General features: G+C 44.8%; 1 protein-coding gene across 1 annotated transcript in view; it reads left to right on the plus strand.

Annotated features, from left to right (window-relative positions):
- Nucleotides 1-25,146, plus strand: part of CALN1 (calneuron 1) — a 1,178,007-nt gene that overhangs the window by 389,534 nt on the left and 763,327 nt on the right. Inside the window, exon 2 of the mRNA XM_078683547.1 lies at nt 7,984-8,127. Within this exon, the coding sequence (XP_078539673.1) occupies nt 7,984-8,127 (144 nt within the window). The remainder of the gene's footprint in view (nt 1-7,983; nt 8,128-25,146) is intronic.

Raw genomic sequence — 25,146 nt, forward strand, 5'->3', positions numbered from 1 at the left:
AGCACACCAAAAAAGATGAGTTTAATAGAGAGCAAAGGGTAGGGAGAGGTTGATAGGGTAGCCTCCAAGTAGATTACCCTTGTGGGAGAGTTCCCCAGGGTGCGCAGGGGGTGGTTATGTTCACAATGGAAAGTTTGTCATTTAGCACATGGTGTGGGAGCATGTGGGGAAAAAAGCCGTCCTCACTGATAAAGAGAAGAGTTGTATAGCTAATAGGGGTTTGGTTTGTAGTGCCCTTTCTCATATACTTTAAGACAGAATTATGATGGACCCACCAAAAGAAATGTCCCTCAGAATATTATTTTGGATTGTTAATGGCCTTAAAGTTGCTAGCAGATGAAGAAAGATTTTGGAATAGTTGAGATTACCAAATAGTGATATAATAATAATACAGGAGACCCATTTATTAAAAGGAATTGGCAAGTATTTAAAAATGGTCAAAAGTGGATTGAACACTACGTAGGCACAAATCAGGAATGTTGTATAAAGAGAGTGGCCATCCTATTCAAATATCTATAGGAGTAACTTTGGAAGAATGTATGGTAGATAGAAGGGGTAGGTTGCGTGTAATTAAGGTTAGATTTTATGGAAAGTGGTTTGCTGTTATAGGTATTACAGCCCACATAATGATGATACAGCATGTCTATAGGAGTTATAGAATCTACTCTTGGATATAAATGTACCTATTATATGCGGTGACAATTTTAATGTTTTAATAGATCCAGTGCTAGATAAATCCTCACCTATAAATATTGTTAATACCCTTAAAATGAGAGCCCTTATAAAACGGATAAAGGAGGATTTAGATTTGATGGATATTTGGAAGGAAAAAAGAAGCAAGGATAAGATTTACCTTTAAAAAAAATATATGGACTTTCCTCAAGAATAGATTTTTTTTCCGGTAATTAACCCTTTCTGTGCTGATGACAGAGCGGTTCCGGCATGGCCCGCCCGACGCGCCTGCGCGGTGCTGATTTTGCGCCTGCGCGGCGCGTTCTATTAAGCGGGCGGGGCCATTACGGAACCGCTCCGTCATGAGCACAGCTCAACCGCGGCTGGTGACGGAGCGGTTCCGTCACCAGCATGGGCACGCCGCGCGGCCCCCCCGCCCTATTAGCGCTGCGGCGGAATAGCCGCCGCAGCAATGAGGTTAAGGGAGAGGAGATGGTCTAATGGTTAGGGCGGTCGACCTCGAATCAGGGGAACCGGGTTTGAGTTGTGGCAATGACGCTGAACATCCTGTGATTCTAGGCAAATCACTTAATCTCCCCGTGCCTAACAAAAAAATAGAATGTGTCCTCATGTAATGCAACTGGTGCCTGTGTAAAGTGCTCTGATACCCGATACCTTCGGGTCAAGTTTGCACTATATAAAACTCTGTAAAAGAAACTAAAAAACAAAACAAGTAGGATTGGAAATAGAGTCCCAAAAGTGTACCATAGATATACACATCAGATCATTCAGCTGTAAGTTTGGAACTAAGCCTGACCCAATTCCCTATACAGAAGATATGGACCCTAAATCGAGTCCTGTTACTTGAGCTTGAATTAGTGGAAATTCTAAAGAAACAAACTAATTAATTCTTACCGATTAATAAGTCTTCTGCCCCACCACATTTTGGGCCTCATTAGGATGGAGGATTTTCCGCATCCTCCGGGCCGGCGGAAGCCACCGCCGGCCCGAAGGATGCGGAAAATCCTCTGCGGACCCACCAAAGACCCACCGCCACATTAGGATGGCTGGTGGGTCCCGGTTTCTGTCCGCAGCTTTTCCACCGCGGTTGGCTCACAACCGCGGCGGAAAAGCACTAATATGGTAACGGTGTCTCTCAGACACCGTCAGCCAGATTAGGATGGGCTCTGAAACATGCTTTTCCGCGGCGGCTTTTCCGCCGTGGAAAAGCATGTGTAACTTCACTGCGGGGGGCCGTTGCATTTGCATTTGTATGCAGAGAGCGGCAGGCACCGCTCGGTGCCTGCCACTTTCTACATACAAATGCAATGCGTGCATTTTTAACATTGCTGCGGGTGCAGCTTGAAGCTGCACCCGCCGCAATGTTAAAAATAGAGGATGTGACCGCCAGGGTGGCGGTCACATCCTAATTGCACTGGAGGGACCTCCGCAGGCCATGCGGAGGTTCCCTCCTACTCTATGGTGGCGGACGGACTCAGGTCCGTCCGCCATCATAATATGCCCCATTGTCTGGGACATCCATAAAGCTTTTATATATGCTTATATTTACGAAGTGGTTTAAAAACAAATACAATATGAATTTTCATAATCAACCGTTGTTGAAGTCCTTAAGCATGCCCCATTGACCTCTGTGAAAACAGAGTGAAAATAATAGAGCATTTAACGTTGCTATTTAAATCATTTACCAACACTATTTCAATGACACCCTTAAAATACACTTCTCATAGCATTCACATAAAGCAATCATTGTTGCTGTCAGTCTAATCACCTGCAATGAAGAGAAGCATTTGTGGCAACTGGTAACAGGAAACACATATTCACAACAAACCCTCAGAGTGCTCAAACACATTCTCCTGTAGTAGTAGTAGTCGGCATTTATACTACAGTGGAAAATCAAAATTGTTGTCTGTAGAGATGGACACCAAGAATTACTTCTGCATAATTTAGAGGAAGGAAAATGACTTCTCAATGCTTTTGTTGGCAATCCCAAAGTCATGTTTTGTTTTTATATGCCACGAGGAATTTGGGGTAACATATGTAAAGAATGTTTTAAAGATTAAGCTGCTGCTCTTATGGATTGCAAAATAGGTGAAACTAGAGGCAAGTTCAACTCGAGCAACAGAGCAACAGTGATGGACTGTCTGTCACTAGACAAGGGTCTCGCAATACCGTGGTTAAACTCTTTAAAGAGCTATTTTTAAATAATGGGGTTGGGAGAATATTTCACAAATCCACGTCTATTAAATAACTTATCCAGGGAAATGTAAAAAAAGAAAAAATAAATTGGGAAAAATGTAGACCACAGAGTCCAGTAAGTCAATAGTCATGTCACGTGTTATCATTTTGACTCCATTTGTTATCAAACCTTACCTTAAGTATGCCATGAGCACCCAAGCATGGTTTTATTTGACGCGTTTCGTACTAAATTTGGTTTATCACTTAGTAATTGACAAGTTAGGGTGCCACGGGAGAATTTATTGCATGTTTTTGCAATAAATTCATAAATCAAATCACCTTTCACTTTATTTTATTCCGTAAATTTTACACAGGGGCAAGCAAGAGATATTTATTACCAGTCCTCTGTGCTGCCAAATTGAGACAGTGCCTCCTGGGTCTGATTCTCTTGCACATTCTACCCTCGTCGTTTATTGCTGCATCAAATGTGTCATTTATTCAGGCTGCTTAGGATTTTGAAAGATCTCTTTGTATAGTAATCCAATAGACTGTCCTTAATATTTAACTACAATAAATAGGTTTGTGACCTAATTTTATTTCTTACAATTGCTTTTTTATCATGTGCACTGTCTTTATGGTTATCGTGATATCTTACTAGCTGGGTGGCCAGGGGAATATAGAAGATAAGTTACCCGGTTGAGACTTTTTTATGCCTCAAAGTACATTGCACTTTATTTTATCCTGTAAAATAGGATAGGATTGGAGGAAGATATATTTATTACCAATCCCCTGTGCGACCATTTTCTTGTAAATATTTTTCCCACCATTTATTGCTACATCGATCAAGAAGTTTACTTAGGTTGTTAGTAAGATATGGAAAGGTCTGTCTGTGATGTAAAACCATGGATTGTTTTAATATTTTAACTTTTATTGTTGTAGCGTCTTTTTATTATGTGTTTTCTTTTATGGTCGCAATCGACTGAATAAATATATCTTTGATTTGATATAATCCCCAGAAAATGTCCCTCTTGCCTCCTATTTTTCTGAATCTTTGTGTTGGCTATAGGACGCTGGGCACTTTACCACTGCTGATCAGTGCATATGCTCTCTGTGTAAATTGTGATAATGATTGGTTATCCATGATTGACATATTTGTATAATGGTAAGTCCCTTGTAAAGTGCACTGAAGGTGCCAAGGCCTGTACATCAAATGCTACTAGTGGGCCTGCAGCACTGGTTGTGCCACCCACGAGCAGCCCTGTAAATATGTCTCAGACCTGCCACAGTAGTGTCTGCACGTGCAAATTTTAAATGCCATGTTGACCTTTGTCTTGCTTGTGAATGGAGCAGGAGACCTGCTCTCGTAGACCCAATCCTGTGCCCTCCATCAATCAGGGTCACAGCCTTTTACTTGTTTGTGTATGAAACGGGAGGCTGGAGACACGCCACTGCTCCTGTGGCGCTGATTCCGGGCCCTGCATGAGGTTGTAAGGGGAGCAATAACAGGAGTTGTGAGGCTGCCTTGAAACGGCCCACAAACCGTTCTGCACCAGGTGCGGGCCTTAGTGGGCACCTGAGTGTTGAGCCAGGTAGGCTACGAGGATGCAGGCAGCTGCCTTGGCTGATCATATTGCTGGAGAGCCCGTACAGGGCCCCCCGCTTGAGTTTGCAGTGTGTGCCTCCCTGTGTGCCTTCCTGTGTTGCTACATAAATGCGGGGTGCTGAGTGTCGGCATTTGTCACTGCCTGCCTGGTTCGAGGGGCCTTACTTGCATACCTTTTATTATTATTATTAGGGGTATTTGTAAAGCGCATGGTTACGCAGAAAGCGTGTCCCCGCGCTGGAACTGGGGCTTAGAAACAGAAGGAGGGGGAGGCCTAATTAACTTTGAAAGAGGTGCGTTTTAAGTTTCTTTCGGAAACTTGCTTCAGAGGTGTCCAGGCGAAGGTTGAGGGGTAAGTCATTCCAACTTTTTGCCGCCACGTAGCGGAAGGACCTCCCTCCCATGCGAGTCCTGCTAACCCTAGGGACTTTTAACAGGCCTCCGTGAGAGGAACGCAAGGCGCGTGGTGGTGTATACCTGGTGATAAGGCTATGGAGTGGGGCTGGCGCCTTTCCAGCCAAAATGCGATGACAGGTGCATAGTGCCTTGAATGCAATTCTGCTTTTAACTGGCAGCCAGTGGAGGGTCTGAAGGGCAGCTTTGGAGTTGGATCTTTTGGGGGAGATTGAGTATAAGGCGGGCTGCCGCATTCTGTAGCACCTGAAGGCGGTTAGTTGCCTTACAGGTTGCTCCCAGATACAGCAGGTTACCGTAGTCCAACCGTGATGTGACGAGTGCGTGCACAGCATTCATTTCACTGACTTTCCAGTTCCGGAGTGTTCTCATTAAAATGTACATGAGTGCTTTCTCAGCACCTGGCCTCTGGGAAAAGCCTGACTGCATGTGCCAAGGTCCCAAGGGGGTGAGCAGGTAATTTTCTTGGGTGTGAGCACACTCTTACCCTGACTAGAGAGGTGGGTTCTGCCTGGCTTTGTTGCAACCAGAAACCCCATTTCTAGCATTGGTTGTCTGCGGTGAGGTTAGTTAGTTCATGCATTTGCGCAGTACCACAGTGACTCATTGTTGCACTACAAACTCTGGACTTAGACCATTACACAACCACATACTGATTTTTGAATTTCCTTTTGTGACAATCCACAGTCATATCTCAGCTGGATGACCCAGCAGTAGCTAGTGCAGAAATTGTGTTTGAGATTGTGAAATTGTAATCCCACTCACTGGTTCATTTGTAGCAAATCAGCAGGGATCTTGGAAGCCCAGTGAAGAGCTCCCGGAGGAAGAAGGAGCTGTTAAAGACATTGATAGTCCGTTTTTTCACAAGAGAATTGGGATGGGATGAGAATAACATTGCTGCATACTTTTGATGAAAGGTATGCAGCTTATGAATTAAGCTTTGCTGAGTTGCAAAGAACAGCCATAAGGGCGGAGTCTGCTCAGATGGCGGCAGCAAAAATGTGATGTCTAGTGCTGAGGGAGAAGTACACACACTCAGAGATGCCTGACCCGAAGGATGGGGTTGACATACACCAGGAGGTTCAGGTTTAAGAGGTCGCTCCAGTGGTGCGCAGGGTCCCTGAGTTAGATTGGGTAACTGGCACAGGGGATCTTATTCCTAGTAGTGGCAGGAAAACTCTTGTGACTCAAGATAAGAGGTGCAGGGAGTGGGGTTCCGCCATAATAGAAGCTCGGGATGTGAGTGTGGGGACTGTGCAGAAGAGTGTGGGTTGAGTGAAAGAAACAGTCAGACACTATCACACCAGTCTCAGGAGGGTGATGTGAGGTACTGTTGCAAGGTACTAGATGGTGAGGTGATGGGTAGTGTGGTTAACACATCTGAGGGGCTGTCTGACTCAATTGTTAGAGAGCATATGTTCAGTCCCTGTTTTCTAGAGATCTCCGAACCAAGGGAGCTTGCACTGGAGGCAGACCTTTTGGTTGATTTCAGAGGGTTGAAGGAGCTTTTGGAAGTGATCCTAAAGGAGGTGGCTCAGGTTTTCCCCAACAATTGAGGTAGGGGATGTTTGTAGTGACCTAGATAGGTCCCAGTATAGTGGGATGGGTGAGGGGGTCCCATGTCCTGTCTCTGAGTAGAGGGTGTGGGGGTGGGATGATACCCCGGGCGCCCGAAACCCAGTCCAAGAGCCTTGCTGGTTCCATGAATGAGCACCAGGAGGGGGCCTAGTCTGTATTGGGAGGCAATCCCTGGGTAGAAGGACCGCCGTGAGGGATGGCAGCCATGCATCTGGCTTTAGCACCGCCAGAAGATTCAGGTATCGAGGGCCATCAGGGGCGCATCTTTTGTCTTGCTTGTGAATGGAGCGGGAGGCTGGAGACACGTCCCTGCTCAAGTGGCCGTGATTCTGGGCCCTGTTTAAGGGGATAAGAGGAGAAGCCATGAAAGTTGTTGGCCGCTCTGGCCCCACAACTTCCGTGGCCAAGGAACCGCTCTGCTCCAGGTATGGGCCTCAGTGGGCGACTGATTGTTCAGCCAGGAAAGCTGCGTTGGCCAGCAGTTGCACTGTGCGGACACGGGCAGTTGCTTTGGCTGGCTCCAATGTGGAGAGCCCAAACAGGGCCTCCTGCTCGAGTTTGCAGTGTGTGCTCCCCGTGTTTGTACATACCGAGAGGGGGACGAGTGGCCACATTTGTCACTACCTGCCCGGTCCCGGATAGCCATACTTGCATACCTTTTGAGCAGCATTCGCTTAATTCCCGTTCCCCTGAGTCCATAAGTAAAACGTACATATGTGCTTTCTCAGCATAAAGTAAATTACCGTATACAACTTGATATTAGCACACACATTCTGTTCCCTAGGATTTCACTGTGATTATGATGAACAATGTGCCTCCTAACCTAACAGCCTGCATTTCATGCCCTGATGTCATTGTTCATGCTGTATTATACCTTATAATGATAGAATAACGAGAATTATCTCATGACCTGCATACCATGTACAGTGATGGTGTAGGCCGTTGTTTTATTATGTATGTAACATATAAGTGTTTACTTTCGTGCACTAACTGTGAGGATTATGGCAATTGCCTAGTTAGCAAAGTGATTTATGGTTTATGTGATTGTGGTCTACGTGTTATATACCATGTATGAGATTTTGTGTGGAGTCTCTTTTGTGGTGTATTTGTTGTGTCACGTGTGTGTGTGTGTGTGTGTGTGTGTTGCACAAACACTTTACACATTGCCTCTGGAAAAAGCCTGACTGCTCATGCTAAGCTACCTAAGGGATGAGCAGGGGTTATCTTAGGTGTGTAACTCCCTTACCCTGACTAGAGTGGGGGGTTCATCCTGGCTTCAGCAACCAGAAACCCCAACAAATATAAACTTATAGCAATTTGTTTCTTTATAATATTTTCAGTTATATATCTTTAATAATATTAATATTATTTATAATTAAAAATGAAAAATATGTGAAATATATTTGATCAGTTTCTAATTTAGAAGGGATTGTGAAGAATCCAGTTAAGTGTTTGGCTTTTCCTGACTGATCAACTCACATTTCTTTTTAATTGACCTTTTTCCATTCTTTATGTTACAGAAATCCGTGAGGCCTTCCGGGTGCTAGATCGAGATGGGAATGGCTTCATATCCAAGCAAGAGCTGGGCATGGCAATGCGCTCTTTGGGGTACATGCCGAGTGAAGTAGAATTGGCTATTATAATGCAACGACTCGACATGGACGGTAAGAACAACACACAGAGAACAATGTATTAATAATGATGTAAAACATAGTTTATGTGTTCATGAACTCCTGAGCAGTAAATAAAAATATCAGCCCAAAATCCAATTATGCTACGAACTTACAAAATAACATACTGTAGAGAAGAGTGTCTCTGTACCAAAGTCAGTCAACTCCTATGCTATAGTAAGCCATTTACAGGCACCTGCCTTAGAACACAGCGACAAATAGCCACCAGAGGGCACCAGATTGCAATAAATCATCTTCAAATGCCTTGTAACTAATAGTAGGAGAGAGCCTAAACCTCAAAATGCTAATTACCTAGAACTCCAAGAATTCTTCCACTATTGTTGGATTCACATTAGTAACTGGGCGTCAAGGGGAAGCTGAAGGACTCTAGTCAACAACTGTTCTCTTTGAACCATTGTTCTCTGGAAATTATTTTAACATGGATGTGTTTTTATGATATTGATTTGTGTAAACAATTATGTAATGTATGTAATAAATGATGTATTTTCATAACTGGTTCTGGTTTTTTATAATATTTTTTCAATAATTTATTTTTATATTTCTGACACTGTGGCATTGTTTTCAATTTTGAGCTCTGACAACTATAACATTACCTTATCGTAAGGTCCTGTGTATTCACTTTGTGTTAGGGACATTGTTGCTTTACTGTACCCTCCCCCTGTCCCGTATTGGATAGTTAGGGGACCTCCTTTGTTTTTCCTGGACTCTAGGTTGGCCAACAAGTTTGAACATTTAGTGATAGCTCATGTACAAGAGACAGTAAAGTATGGCAAATTCACTGTGTTTCGGAATCTATCAAGAAGGGTCACCAGGGGTCTCGAAAATTGTTATATTGGTAAAATACGTGATGTAATTTAGTTGATTGATGCAACAAAAGACATATCACTTTCGTAAAATCTAAGATCTATTTAATAATCGATCCACAGGAGAGATCCATGGTAGAAACAATGCCAGAAAAGAATACATGTATTTTGGGGGCGTGTGATGAAGACCACTAAAGAATGCAGACTAACACCTAACGAATAAAAGAGTACCACATTAAGGGTAAAGGGAATAATTATTTGTATTGATAGACAAGGTGTCGCACAAGGCACGAGGGAGAGATATTTTCCAGTCTAAGGAAGACAACAGCTGAGCGCGGGAGATGGGCCAAGTGTTACAGTGGGCTTGAATCATCAAAGAAAAAAATGGAACCATCCTACGTTGTGCAATTTATAGCAATTTATAGCATCTTCGATTTGCCCTGTTTACTATTATTCCCTTACTTTGTGATCATCGGCTTCTTTGTGTCATTGACAAACACCTGCAAAGCCCAGGAGTGACTTCAGTTAGGGCTGTTTGAATCAATGCAATGGCGATGCGGGTTATGCACTCGCTGCTGGCACCACAGGACATAAAAGTCAGTAAAGCCATCTGTTCATCCATCTTCCAAGATCGGTAAATTCAGAACAATTCGAACTGGTTGACAGTAATAACTCTTATTTACAGCTCTTAGAAAAGGTAGAAGTGTGATGTGAAGTGCCATAGGAAGATATTGTTCTTTGAACCAACAATAACACCTTTATGCATTTTCCCTCATCTTTTTCTTCAAAACTGTGTACTCTGGTAGGAATTTGGTGAAAAGCTTTAATAGCTCCAGAAACTAGAAGCTACCGATCTGTACAGCATCAGCATCAGCAGCAGGTGCGGCCGGCATGACTTGCGTGGGTGGCGACAGAGAGGGGGTCCCACAGGGAGGGGGAAGTAATTATTTTTTTTTTAAATTAATTAAACTTACCATCTCCTCCGATCCTGCGTTGCGTGTCGTCTCCTCTCTCCTCTCCATACAAGAAGCAGGCAACCTTCCTCCCCTCCCGTAAGCCAATAACAACGATGCAATGGCAGCATTGTGATTGGCTAGGAGCATAAACATTTCTAAAACTTTTATTATGGTCTGTGGGAAGGGCAGGAATAAACCACACTGCCCCATATTTATAGACCATAAGAGAATTGAAAACATAGATTCCTTCTCCTACTTAGGGGTAAATTTCCATAGAAGGGGCACCTGGCAAGTAGCGACTAACGCAAATTGGCATTTTTGCGTTCAATTGGTGCCCTGAGAAATTTTTCAAACAAATTGGGGGGGAAGCCAATCAAGGAATTAATGTATATATATAAAGCTAAGTGCATTTCTATTGCAACCTACAGAGCTGGTATCTGGGGAATTGAACAAGCAATGGGGTTACAAATCTGCGAGAATCAGTTTTTAGCCTATTTGCTGGGGGTTTCCAAGACTACATCTTCATACATCTTGCACATCGAAGTGGGTCTTTCCCATATAACGGATATTGCAAGGATTTCCCCGATCCTCCTTTGGCATAAAATCTGGGTTACGCCAGAAACCCTATTAAACAGGGAATTAATAACTGACTGCTTATTGTTGGACAGGGTATCCAAAATCAACTGGCTACGTTATGTGGGAAACCTGTTTATTGAGCTTGGTCACCCGGAATATTTCACAAAACCCACTACGATGGATAAGGTCCATAGAACTCAAATCAAAAATATGGCCTTACTCCATCTTGCTACTAAGAGGTGGAATGCAGTAAAAGGAAAGCAATCCATCCTTAGCTACCAGCATATTACTTCCCATGAAGGGCTACAAAAGTATTTAATCCGAGTAATTAGCCCTTATGCTCGTTCATTGCTCACCCGTTTTAGGCTAGGCTTTTTCTTTCGACTTGTTACTTTCCCCCAATGTAACATCTGGACCTTGTCTAAGCTGATATGTCCCTGCGACGATTCTTCGTATCAATCAGATATCCATTGCATTTTATTCTGCAAGTACTATTCAGTACCTCGCAGGGCACACATATTACCAATCCTAAGGTCATGGGGGATTCGAACTTGTAAGCAAGCTTTTGTAAAACTGCAAGAATTGGAGGAAGATAACGTCATAGATGCACTGAACTGCTTTCTAAAACTTGTTGTAAAGTTCCGTACTTCAATGAATTGATTTTAAAATATTTTTATGTACATTCATGTAGGATGACTATTAATTGTTTCGATTTGGATATTTGTGTATTTTTACCAATGTCTACCTTTTTTTACTGTTTCTAAACATGCTCGCTTTTATGATTTGTCTTTTCTAAATCGAATAAAGCATCTTTGAATTGAATTGATTGGCTAGGACGTCGACCCCAAAAATGCAGATTGCGTATGACTGGTTTGGTCGGCCCCGGGACCGACAAAAACAATCAGCGCACTCCGAGTGGGCAGCCACTCCTCCCATGGACTTCTGCAGGACCAACCAACCAGGCATACCCTTCTGCTTTCTCGCAGTGCAAGAAGCCACCCCTGACCAGCATATTCATGACACTGCAACCTGTAGTGTCCTGCTGGACACATTCTAGTGTTCTAGCATGTACTAGCTTACCAGCCACTCCCTTTTTTTTAAAGTGTTTCTATATGGTTCTGAACTAGACCCAAAGATATCGGGTATCAGAGTGCTTTACATAGCACCAGTTCCGTTACATGAAGACATATTAAAATTTTTGTTAGGCACGGGAAGATTACGTGATTTGCCCAGAATCACAGGATGTTGAGCGTTGTTGCCGAGACTCGAGCCCAGTTCTCCAGCTTCAACGTTGACCGCTCTAGAGGTAAGGCTACATCCTCTCCCTTTGAGAGCTGGCCGTTATTCCTACCCCACACTCATTCAACACAGGTGCCACGAGTGACATGTGCCTGTTTATAAAAGGGCCCGAGCGCTCAAGCTAGTGGCCAGTTCAGTAACGATACACACTGTGTTTGTTTCATTATTATTTATTTCCTTTACAATGGTGACGAGGGGTCTGACCCCACATGCTATGCTGCCTCAACTGCCTTGCTGGGGGAGTTAAACATCAACATTGACTTTGTAGCCTGCGCATGGAAGCGGATGCATCACCCCTAGAAGAGGGAGAACCATTGCCTTGCTGTGCAGGAAGAGAGAGAAGAGACTGTCCGATGCCCCTGCAGCCATCTGCCTGCTGAGCAACTGCGTGAATTGGTATGCAGCATGATGGGGAGGAGTGAGTACTGATGCCAGAACGCGTCAGGGCCCACCTCAAGGTATGACAGGGTCTGTGACTGACTATGCCCCCTATCTGCTGATGCACCTGTAATTTGCACCGCCTAACGCCTTCTGTCTTGGTGAGGAGGGAAAGACATGCCCCAACAACCCTCACATGGAGCGGCGAGCAAGCTAGTGGCTCTACCACCCCTGAGAGAGGACACAGTACCAGAAAGTGCATGGCGCAGAGTGTGAAATGGCGGCACTGCCGCTCAAGCTAACAATAAGTGCAATAGACTAGCTGCACTGCTGCACCTGCATTGCAAGGACCCCACCTCACCTACATCTCTAGTGCCCCACGAGGCCCGCGGTATTAGGAAAGCTGCCACGACCTGAGAGGAGCGGTGGCTGCACAACCACTTAGAAGTAAGCTGCAACTGGCCCTGTGTGTTTTGAATTTTGGCTTAAAGTAGACGGCCTCAACGAAGAAATAAAAACATTCATGCGCAGGACAAAGCCGCCCTGCCGCCCGGCATGGATGAGAGCTGGAAATGCCCCACCACCTCACCCTAAACAGTAAAGCACAAACACTGAGTGAAGCCCACTGAGCATTCACACACTGCCTAATTCAGCAGGAACAGAGAGCTCCGGCCGGGAGGCTACAAACCCATTCCTCTGCCCAGAATGGATAACACTGGAAGAATGTCACTACAAAGCAACAAACAGCAAACCTGAACTTTGACCATGTTGTTCCCCCAGACAGACTAACCAGAGGCGGACAGTGACTGGCACAATTCCTCGTCTCCCTTGCTACAATGAAGACCCCTCACACCCCCTGGTGGGGAGTGTTTGAACAGAAAAAACTGGCTGACATTGTCATTGAAGGGGGAGGAGAGCATGTACACTCCAGGTTGCAAGGGCCACCACTGATGGAGAGAAGAGCAGGCACACAGGGAGCCAGATGAGGGTGCCATAAATGAGACAACAAGACAAGTAAAAATCTATTTGCCACCTACCACACATATGTGCAGCACCACCAGTGCTCCCAAGAACAAAGAGGGGAGGAATGGCCTAGTGTGGCCCAAATGCAGAAAGGCTGGCACCTACACTCTAATTGCAGCAGCACCGCCCGCAATGGGCCAGAAGCTATTCAGGGAGCATCCTCTCCCACACTTTTGTAAGTCTGAGTCACTCACTAACCCATTACAGGCATGAGGAGAGTTGCATGTTCCCTAGTGGCTAGCTGCCACCACCGCAAATGAAGGGAGAGCCTCATCTTCATCGGTGATCCTGAGTTGCACCCGGAATACCTTATCCAAGAGATGAAAGGCATGGAAGAGCCTGCAGACCAGAACCATGAAAGCAAACCTACCTCCACTACCGATCACAACCTCGCTTACGCACCGTTGAGAAGACACCAAGTCCTACATCCAAGACAGGACCTCTGAGTGGTCTAAGATGGTAGAAGATGTGCAGTCTTTGACCAGGACGGGGCTGGCTGGAGGTCCAAGTGAGGAGATCCATTGACATGTGGCCTGACGCCACCTTGCACAAGCAAGAGCAGAACATGTGCGATTTGTAGCAAGAGTTAAAAGAGAGAGAAGAGTGTGTGTGACCAAACGTTTCACACTGAAAGACCTGGCAACAAGTGCAAAAGCAAAAGATCAAAGGGTGAAGAGACTGAGTACTCGTGTATATACCAAAGAGTGCACATCAGACACAAGCCAGCCTCCGAGATCGAGCGACATCCCTTGCGACAGCTCAGCAAGAGAACCAAATGTAAGCTGCCAGCAAGCACAAACCGTGTCTCTGCCCCACACTTCCCACTGCGACCGTCTCTTCCCCGGCATCAGCTGCTTGGATGAGTTGGTTAACATGGCATCCCTACTAATGTGTATCGTTAATGATGTCACATGCCAGAAGGAGAGTTGAACCTGGAGTGACTCCAAGGGCTAGAGAGATGGCTGCCTGATCTGAAGCCTCAGGGACATTACAGACTTTCAACAACCTTGTATCTGCCTCTGGACTCTGCCATCTATGAGTCTACCCTGCCATGTAATACCACTCTAGCCCAGTAGCGGTTGGTGGTGGGAGTAGCTGCCAGGCAGTGATGGGGGAGGGGGAGGGGCAGGGTGGGGGGAAGTAATCTTCGTTGCATGAACTGCATCCCATTTGGGGATGCAGTGCGAACAACAAAATTTGTTTTATTTATTTCAATGTTTACTTACCTGTAATCCTCCATAATCCATAGATTACTACCCCCCACCCTGCCCCCCCCCACTCCCCACATCAACGCCCGGCAGCAATTCCCACCACCGACCGCTACTGCTCTAGCCCTGAACCCTTGGAAGTGATACTTTACCAGCCTCTGTTGCTCCAGCACAAATAAGACATCTCTTCTGCTGCGGGCGCAACCCTGAGCAGAACTTACTAGGACGCATTCCTCCAGCCCAGACAATCACTCGCACCACCTAGACTCTAGCCGGGCAATACTACGTGCCACCACAGTGTCCTCGGGGTGAGTTGTGGACAGTTGGTCCACTGCGCTGAGGTCCAGAAAGGGGGAAACAGCCATCACAGTGCATACGTTACAACGCATATGATTACAAAGTGGTCGTTACAACGACCGCGTTGTTACAGTGCAGTACCCTTACAACAAAACTTGTTATAACGACTTGCTCTAGGGGGTACAATTTACTATTCCAACACCTTCCCTACTGTTGCACACACTGGACTTAAAATAGTATACTATATCACTATTCAGGAAGGGCATGTGGTCCCTTTCAATGGCAGTATTCCTCCTTCTGCACAACAGATTCCTCTGGCATGTAATTCCAGGTTTTCCTTTCCCATGTCCCCACAAACATATTTCACCCTTTGTTTAAGTGTGGCGCCCATTGTTATACTACAAGGTCTCTTTGAAGTTGGGGGTGGTTTTAAGGGTCTCCTTTTGAACCACAGATGCCTCCCCTAAATTTCACTCCTGTCTGCCATGAGGCTTTGGAACGTAGGGCCAGATGCATCAAGCTAAAAAACGGTCGCAAAGGGGCAGATTCTCAGAATCTGCCCCTTTGCGACCGGTATTTTTGCATTTGGGATGCATCATCCCAAATGCAAAAATCGCTAATAGAGAATTCGCTAAATTGCGATTGTTTGCATTTAAGGAATCTCAAATTGAGATTCCTGAAATGCAATGAATGAAAGTTTCACAAATAGCGAATTCGCTAATAGGGCACGCAAATTACCACGAAGTACAACTTCATGGTAATTTGCAAAAACTTTGAAAAATGCACTTTTGTGCATATTTCAAAGTTTCATGTTGCGCACACACATGCCCTAAGGGCATGTGTGTGCGCAACATATGTGCACAGATCAAAATCAGGGGTGCAACAGGGTGTCCTTTGGACACCCCTGCACCCTTGAACTCGCAATCTCAATTTGCGAATCCCTAATAGCGAATCGCAAATTGAGATTGTCTTCCCATTCATTCCTATGGGCCTCTGGGCCCATAGGAATGAATGGGGAGGTATTCATTAATTGCGACTCGCAATTTGCGAGTCGCAATTAAGGAATTCTAAGGAATCGCTATTTTTGTAGTGATTGCTTGATGCATTCCATTTTGCTATTCCTTATTAGCGATTCCTTAATTTTCGCTAATAAGGAATCGCAAAATGGATGCTTGATGCATCTGGCCCTTAGATCTTAATTTTTTGTGGGGCCATTGTTAATATTGAAAAATACAGTATCAATGCACATCACAATATATGTATGTTTTCAATGAAGAACTCGCATCACTGTTGTTGAAATCACCCGATGTGACCTTCCCCTCACCCTGAGTCAGTTGTACATAGCCAGGCAGGCCCTGAGACCCAAGCTCTAAGCAACTAATTGACAGATCACAGGTGGCGTGACACTTAACCCTTAGACAAACCAGCAAACAAGGAAACCCAGATCGATCCCACAGATAGACAGCCACACCCACAATGGTCTCAGGAGATTGGCCCCCAGTAAAACACATGTGGCTGGAGGTCAGAACAGAGCATGCACACTACACGCAGCCATCACAAGCTCCCCATGTCGGGCATCTGAACACGAGGTCCTTGACAAGAACACAGGCCCTCGCATTGCAGCCTCTCCACATCTTGGTATTGACGCATCCTCAACGCAGATCCTCGCAATGCTCATCAAACCATCATCTAAGGTACTCTATTCAGCGAGCCTAACTGGGTCCCTCTAGCCAGCCCATGCTCTTTTGCGGTCGTCCTGCAATTGTGACTTGTACCGGTCCAGAAGGAACAGATAGCCACAGTTGCTGCTGTGTTAGGCTCACACCTCAGTCAATCAGTAACTCAATTTCTAACACTGTGAATCAGTCATATGTTTGTAAATCACCAGTTGGCATGAGCATAATTTATTCCTGTTATAATTTATTTCTATCCTTGTGACTCACAAGAATCAAACTTACTTTTCTTTTGTTCCTTCTTTACATTCTTCTTTCTTTCTTTTACACTCTCACTTCCATCTACCTCTGACGTACTTTTTTCTTTGCTATCTTTGCAATTCTTGTACTCACTGTAACTTTGTTTGGTTCCTTTCCACCCCTTGAGCCCCGCTCAAAGCTGTGCTATGCTCCCTTCTTTATTTTAGTATTATTTAATAGGTTCTACTTCTGTCGCGTGACTCTCAAGTGACCTCCAAGTCCCAGATGAGAGGGCAAAAAAAAACAATTTAATCTGTCTAGCGCTCAAGCTAGCATAGGAAGGGCTTCCTATACCTTTAGGGGAAATACTTGCCTGAATGCTAGATTGTCCACCTTTGTAACAACTTTTTAAAATACAGGTTTGTTTTATTTCCAAGGTGGAGGCGACAGATGTTTACGGTTTGGTTATGGGAACTGAAAAGACCTTGGGACATATTTACAAGTGAATGGCGGAGCGCTCCATTAAGCTAAATTTGCTAACGCCATGTTCCGCCATTCTGAAAATACAGGAATGCGCCATATTTGCAAGAATGTGGTGCCCGCCTGCCTTTTCCCTAGCACTGGCGCTGAATGTAGCTGCCTAGTGCCACCGCAGGCACCCTTGCACCAAAGTGCAAGGGTGCCTGCGATGCGGGAATGATTGTTCATGTGCAGTAGGTGCAGTATGCAGCACACATAGAAATAGAAGTTGCAACTGATCATTTTGTCATGATTATGTGCAGGAAGGAACACCTTCCTGCACCTGAACAATCAGTAGTGTTGATTTGCTGTTTCTACAGCACATATAGAAACAGCAAAAACTAGAAGAAATTAATAATTTCTCCTCGTTTCGCCAGGTTAAGACCAGGTTTTCCCTGGCCTTATTTTTGCAGCTGCCTCCTATTTATGCCACCCTTGTGAATAGGGGGCAGATTAAAAAAGCAATGGGTGTGGCAGCAGAACGCCCACCACAACACCCTTTCACGCTATGTGCTGCGTGAAAGAGAGCCTTATGCACAGGGCAGCGTTAAGCCACATTAAGTGGCTTAACGTTGCCTTGTAAATAAGGCTAAGGGCTTATCACCACCAGAGCGTCACAAAAGTGGCGATAAGCTTTTATAAAATTTCCTCTTTTCTCCATAGCTAATGTGAAGAAAAACTGGGTGTATGAGAGGGCCAGTGAAAAAAAATACTTGCCAATGAACAATGTGGGACTAGTGTGATACACAGCTGTTGTGAACAATTGTTATTGCCATCAAATTAATTCTACAGTATGTAGGTGACTAAGCCTCATGGGCCTCTTGGCTTCAGCCCCGGGGATCCCCTGGCTTAGGCGTTAATGCTGCTGGAGATCTTAACTGCCCAGGGTCTGTTGCAAGTGCAACTCGAACACTGAGGTGCTCCACACTTCTCGACCCCTCTGTGTTGGTCCCTGAGAAATGAGGACCCGAGGACACAGCTATATTGATGCAGGAGAATAAGCAGGTATTACTTCATGCTTTGATTCATTTCTTATATCCGGGGCTCTTTTTTCTCAGGTGGCACAAAGGTTCTTCAACCTGTAAAGCTTTGTGCTATCTTGGAGCTCATTTTCCACTGCTCTTTAGCTCCTCTGTCAATGCCCAAGTGTTCTCCTCTGCTGAAGTCGCATCCAGCAGCACCCCATATCCCTCAATGCAGAATACCTTTGCTACCTGCACTCTTCAGGTCCCACAGCCTCCTTTGACCACTTAAAGGACCCATGCATCAGCAGGAGTTAGGACCTCCCTCTTATGACAGTTACCCATCTACAGGCCCAGTCATAAAAAGGTCTAGGGGACCCCTTCTCCTCAAGAGTCCACCAGTAGGTCCTTCTCTCTACTCTGACCCAGAAGGTGCCATGCCACTTGCCCTGGAAAGGTGAATCCTCATACAGTCCAAGCTCAGGGTGCTCCTGCCCCCTAGATAGCTGCCTGGACTTCTACAGGGTACTCCAAAATGTGTCTGCACTTTCTTTTTCTCTCCCATGTGCAAAGGATTTTTAATTTAGGGTGCAAGTTTCCAGAAGGTATGCCCCACTTCCCAATCCTAGGGTGACGCATCATCCTTCCATCCCATCCCAATAATATAACAGAGCATTTTGAGGCATTCCAATATTGCAAATTGTAGCCTGTTGAAAAACCTTCATAAGAGCCTGAAGCCACACCACTAACTTTCACAACTGCCTGGTGCCCTCACTTCAAAACCTCAAAGGAGAACTCCTCGTGTGATTGCTTTGGATATGAAAAACCTCCCTATTATTCATCCATCTTTAATTTTATGCTATGCAAAGCTCCCATATAATCTACCCCTGTTCCATATAACATATGCAGGGGTGAAAGATTAATGGGGGGGGGGGCATGCATACCAAGCTTGCTCTCCAAATGTTAAATAAAAACATGGTGTCTTTCCACTTAGCCCCATTTAAATATTAAATAAAAATATGTGGCCTCTTGCATCTCCTACATCATGGTCTTTTAATTCCTGGCCCCTCCATGCAAAATACTGTGCTTTCATCCTCACACCGAGAGACTCTGTGAGCGTTGCTTGCCAGTGCAGCTTGTTTAGGCCTGTCGGTCTAGCCCTCATAGACAAATGTTGACAGAGAAGGTGGTTGGAAGTGGCATTGCCCCACCCTCATACTCTCCCTCCTTTAAGTCTGTGGAGTCCCAATAAAGGCAGAAAAAGGCAGGTGAAACCACCAGCCACCATCCTGCTATCACGATTGCAGTTGCGGCTGCCACGGAATGGGGCTGGTACGGCGGGGGGGGTGGATAACCTCTCCTCGCCCCAAATCTCTCCTCCATCCTCTCCGTCTGCACTGGCAGCACCAGAAGCAGACTCTCTCAGCCAATCACGATGCTGTATGAGCTGTGTTGTGATTGGTCTGAGCAGCCTGTTTACCAGCCTAGGCAGTGTCTGAGAGCCTGTGCATCTTCTCCATCGGGCTGCGCAACACAGCTGGGTTGAAAACATGCTAAGTGCGTGTGACTGTTTGGCCGGCCCAAGAGGGCCGGCCAAACAGTCATGCGCACTTCGGGAGTGCAAACCACTCTTCGCTCTGCTCTGGGAAACTCAGCCGCACCCCGACCTGGTTCCAGTCCCGCACAGAAAGCAAAAAAGATAATAACATCTTGTTATTATCATTTTATCTTTATTTTTGCAGAGCTCAAATAGTAGTGGGGTGACGCTCCTCCGCCTTAGCATGATTGTGTTTCTGGAGACCCCAGTGAGACAGTAGAAAAATGCAGAAGCAAGCGTTTTCCTGGGTGACATCACAGCAGTGTGTAATAACTTTAGCTACCCACTGTTTTCATGCACCTGCAGTGAATCGATGGACCCCGATTCAGTTGTTGACAATAGAAGCATCCTATGGAAACTATATTCAACCCCATATGTGCTCATGACGGAATGGTTCTTCCCAGTCACAGGCCCTTGGCCCACCCACACAAGTGAGGTATCAATTTACTTGGGAGAGCAAGGGGAACACTAGTGGAAAGACATTTGTGCTGGCACGATGATGCCACACAAAAATGTGTGGAAAAAGTGATTTCTATCAGCTAAATGTGAGCTTTGCAGGGGATTCTGGGTAGGGAAACATTGGGGGATCCATGCAAGCCATACCTCTTTAGACTCCGCAGGGTATCTAGTTTTCAAAAATGTGTGGGTTTGGTAGCTTTCGCTAAATGGCCGCCGAGCCTGGGGCCAAAAGAATCAAAAACATCAAAATTACCTATCACAAAACCAGGTTGTTTTGTGATAGGTAATTTTGATGTCTCCATAATAAGTTTTGGGCCCTTGCCTGTCGCTGATACTTGACCCACCCACATAAATGAGGTACCATTTCATTGTGAGACTTGGGGGAGCATTGGGTGGTATGAAATTTATGGAAACCCGATAATCCTACAACTTTCCCACACTGAAATCTGAGAAAAGTATTATTTTTCAACTAAATTGGAGGTTTGCAAGGGATTCTGGGTAGAGAAACTTTGAGGGATCCACACAAGCCATACCTCGCTGGACTCACCAGGTTGTCCAGTTTTCAGAAATGTATGGATTTGGTAGGTTTCCCTAGATGGCCGGGCCAAAAACCAGGTGTGCCCCTTTGCACAACCAGGTTGTTTTGTGATAGGTAATTTTGATATCTCCACAATACGTCTTGGACCCTTCCCTGCTGCGGGCACTTGGCAAACCCACACAAGTGAGGTCCATTTTTATCAGGAGACGTTGGAGAATGTGGAGTGGGTGGAAGTTTGTGGACCCACGCAGATTCCAGAACTTTCCGTCATAGATATGTGGAGAAAATGTTTTTTTTTTTTACAAAGTTTGATGTTTGCAAGGGATTCTGGGTAACAAAAACTTGGTGTGAGTCACACAAGTCACCCCATCCTTCATGCCCTTGGGTGTCTACTTTACAAAAAGGTATAGGTTTGTTAGGTTTCCCAAGGTGCCAGCAGAGCTAAGGTTCAAAATCCGTAGCTAGGCACTTTGCAAAAAAAGGGTCAGTTGTCAGTATAAAACTGGTGTGTCCATGTTGTGTTTTGGGCTATTTCCTGTCGCGGGCACTAGGCCTACCTAAACAAGTGAGGTACCATTGTTATTGGAAGACTTTGGGGGATGCGATGTGGGTGACATTTTGTGGATCCACGTAGATTACAGATCTTTTGATAGGGATACTGGGTAACAGAACCTGGTGAGAGCCACACAAGTCACCCTCTCCTGGATTCCTCTGGGTGTCTAGTTTTCAGAAATGTGTAGGTTTGCTAGGTTTCCCTAGGTGCTGGCTGAGCTTAAGTTCAAAATCCCCAGCTAAGAACCTTGACAAAAAAGGGATCTGTTTTCACTGTTAAATGAGGTATGTCCACGTTGCCTTTTGGGCCGTTTTCTTTCGCGGGCACTAGGTCTACCCACACAAGTGAGGTACCACCTTTATCGAGAGACTTAGGGAAACACAGATTTGTAGAGCAACTGCTATTACCTATTGACTTTCTATGCATTTCTGCCTTTCAAATGTAAGACAATATGTAAAAAAGAAGTCACTTATGGTACCCACACTTTCAGAGATGTGTAAATAGCTACTGCTTCTAAACTATATATTTTGTTCCCATTTCAGAAATACATAGGTGTCCTTGATGCCTATTTTTCACTTTTTATATTTTACCGAATTAATTGCTATATGCCCAGTGAAAAACCATTGCAAGACACAGCTCAGTTATTGGCTCTGGGTTCCTCGGGTTCTTGGTGAACCTACAAGTCCGATATATTCCCACATCCAGATGGGTCCAGTGGATGTAACAGTATATTGCTTTCAAAAATCTGTCATTTTTAGAAGAACTTACAGGTGAAAACGTTGGCAGAAATTGAGGTTTTTTTCAGCCCGTTTTCAATTTTTCCTATTTTCAACTATTAGTTTCTATAAAAAAAAAACTTAAAGGATCTACACAAATGACCCCTTGCTGAATTCAGAATTTTATCTACTTTTCTGAAAGATGTAGCTTTCTAGGATCGCTTTCATACCCATTTCTAACACTAACTGAAAGGAGGTTGAAAGCACACAAAATTGCAAAAATCTCCCAGTAAAATGCCAAAACTGATTATACAATGTTGCTTTTCTCACAAAAGTCTGTCTGTCCCTGAAAGCATGGGAAGATGGTGATTTCAGCACCACATAGACTTTTGCTGATACCATTTGCATGGAAAAAAGCATACGCTTTCTTCTGCAGCACTTTTTCCCCATTCCCCCCCCGCCCCCCAAAATAAACGTAGCTGTATTTAGGCTAATTTCTGGGTCCCCTCCAAGGGCATCAACAAACCCCAGGTACCTTTAAAATCCTCATGTTGTTGGAAGAAAAGTACACAAATCTAACGTGGATACCTTATGTGGACAAAAAGTTACTGGGGCCTCAGTGAGAACTGCCCCAAATAGCCAAAGACAGGCTTAGCAGGGGGGGAAAAGCCTAGCAGCCAAGGGGTTAAACGACATGATATGCTTTACCATTACATATCATAAAACAGCAAACGGATAATGGATATAGATAGATGCAGCTACCACACCCTTCTATAACAACTGTCACACCCCTTTCATGCACAGGATGTGTCCCAAAAAGCAGCCCCCAGATCTTAGCCAACCCAGACTTAACCTGCATTAATTTTCACATTCATACTAAAACTAATGCCAGAACTTTATGACCACACTCTATGCATGCAATGGAGTAAAACAACTTCTCGTCAGAGTGTAACGTTTTTATAAAGCATTGGCAGCATCCCTTTGGTTGACTGTCTGTCTTAGAGCGCCTTCACGATATGACGAAATCTAAGTTCGTTTCCCTGTAAAGTATATGGTGGTGGCTGACCCAAGCAGGATTTCATAAAAAAAAAAGTAGAGAGGGGTTGTCTGACTGCAAGGTAAAATAAGTGCAGCCATCACGAGGGAGCTTGCCTTCGCCCCTTCTCTCCCCGCACCAGGGCAGATGCTGAGCTCTGCTCTGCTCTGCTCTCTGCTACTCTCACCTATCTATCTGTTTCCATCTCTAGCCCTATCTTTCAGTCTCTTTTATTCTGTTCTCTTCCTACCTCACTTTTCTCCCTCTTTCAATGTATCCTCTCTTTTTTTTCAGGCTTTATGTTTCTTTACCTCTCTCGCACCTGTCCTTCTCTTGTCTTCCTTTTTCTCCCAACCTTTCTCTTTCATTGGTCTTCTCGTCTCTGTTTCCCTCTTACCCACTTCTTTCTGTGTCTCTCCCTCTCACACTGTACTATTCATCTCCACTAATCTCTCCTTCCCCTTGCACCTTGTGGCATGCCTCCAGTTCTTGCCTCTGCAGGATTTGGTCAGAGTTCGATCAAGTGCTTGGAGAGACCTCTCAGCAATGATTAAACTATTCAGTTGCAAGCTTTTTTTTAAATTTTGCTTTCATTTGAGAAAGACACAGAGGTTTTCCAAGACATCACAGTAAGGGAAGAGTGGGCTGCGGGATCCACTCCAGTAAGAAGAAGCCTGGGGGCCCGACGAAACATAGGGGAGAGGGGTGGTCGGTTGGGGGCTTGTGTTTACTCCTATGAGTGCATTTTAAAAGCCTGTGCCCAGTTTATGTGCTGATCCTGTTCTGGGCTCGTCCACAGGTGCAGAAGTGTGGAGTGTGCACGTTTTCACATAATTATGCACTATACATCAACCAATCAACATATCAGTAGATTTGTAGAGTGCTTCTTGACATCCATGAGGGTTTCCAGGTGCTGGCTGCATCGCATAGTTGGGTGGGAAACGAGCACTCCGAGCTGCAGATAACAGCTCAGAAACAGGGAGCAGTGGTTACAGCTCAGTGTTTCCAACTGTGCTGCCTGGAGCTCAAAGAAACAGGATGAAATGTTGTTAAATGCCCTTCGGTTGAAGTGGTGTTCAGTGTTATTATACAGCCCACAGAGCTGTGTATTACTCAGACTGAGCTGCTTTGGAAAAATCTTTGTTGAGTCAAAGGGGACAACGTGTAAACTATAATGCCATTAGAAATTAATTATAAGAGCTATGCGGTCAATTCACAAAAGCATTTATGAGTACAAGAAGGAGTGCTCCATTAGCACTAACTGGCATATTCATATGCATCTTTGTTAATTGGCCCCATAGTTTGTAGGATAGCTGAGAATGAAAAATAGGTTTCATGTGTTCCAGAAGAATGATCATTAAAAAAGGAAGAACTACATTCCTGGAGTTTAGTAAAGAATAAGGGGGGAACATTTCAAAAAGGCATTTAATGATTGATTTGATTTGAAAATTTGTAGAGCGCACGAATGCCCAAGGGCGTCTTGGCGCTAAGTCGATGTAGAAGACCAGAACTGCTGATGTTATAATGCTCTAACTAAAAGGAAAAAAGCCAGGTTTTTACAGCTTTCCTGAATGATAGTAGCGAGGGACTATTTTTTATTGTAATATGGAGAAGGTTCCAGGTATTGGCCGTCTGCAACTGGAAACTACCCCCAGACCCCCCCACCTGACCTGCTTGAATTTAGGGACCTGAATCAATTTTGCCTGACCAGATCTCAGGCTCCTGGGTGGCTCATAATGTTTCAGATGAGCTTTTAAAAAGTGTGGTCCTACACCGTGGAGAGCCTTACAGGCTAGGCAGACTGACTTGAACCATATCCTTTTATCCATTGGTAGCCAGTGGAGGGCTCTTAGTCTGTGGGCAACTGGCTCAGATCTGGGGATGTCCAGCACCAACCTAGCAGCTGCATTCTGTAGACGCTGGAGTTTTGTAAGATGTTGGATTTCTATGCCAGCGTACAAGGTGTTGCCGTAATCCAACCTGGACAAAGCCATTGCCATTACTAGTGTTTTGCATGATTCTTGGGGAATAAAAGGCAGTAGTCTTCTTATCATTTTCAGAATATACCACACAGTTGAAGACAGTTTATTTATCTGAGCGATAAAAGACAATTTATTATCAGATATTACTCCCAGATATCTTCGGTTTTATCACTGTTT

The sequence above is a fragment of the Lissotriton helveticus genome, chromosome 3_1, assembly GCF_964261635.1.
Source record: "Lissotriton helveticus chromosome 3_1, aLisHel1.1, whole genome shotgun sequence".
Lineage (NCBI taxonomy): Eukaryota > Metazoa > Chordata > Amphibia > Caudata > Salamandridae > Lissotriton > Lissotriton helveticus.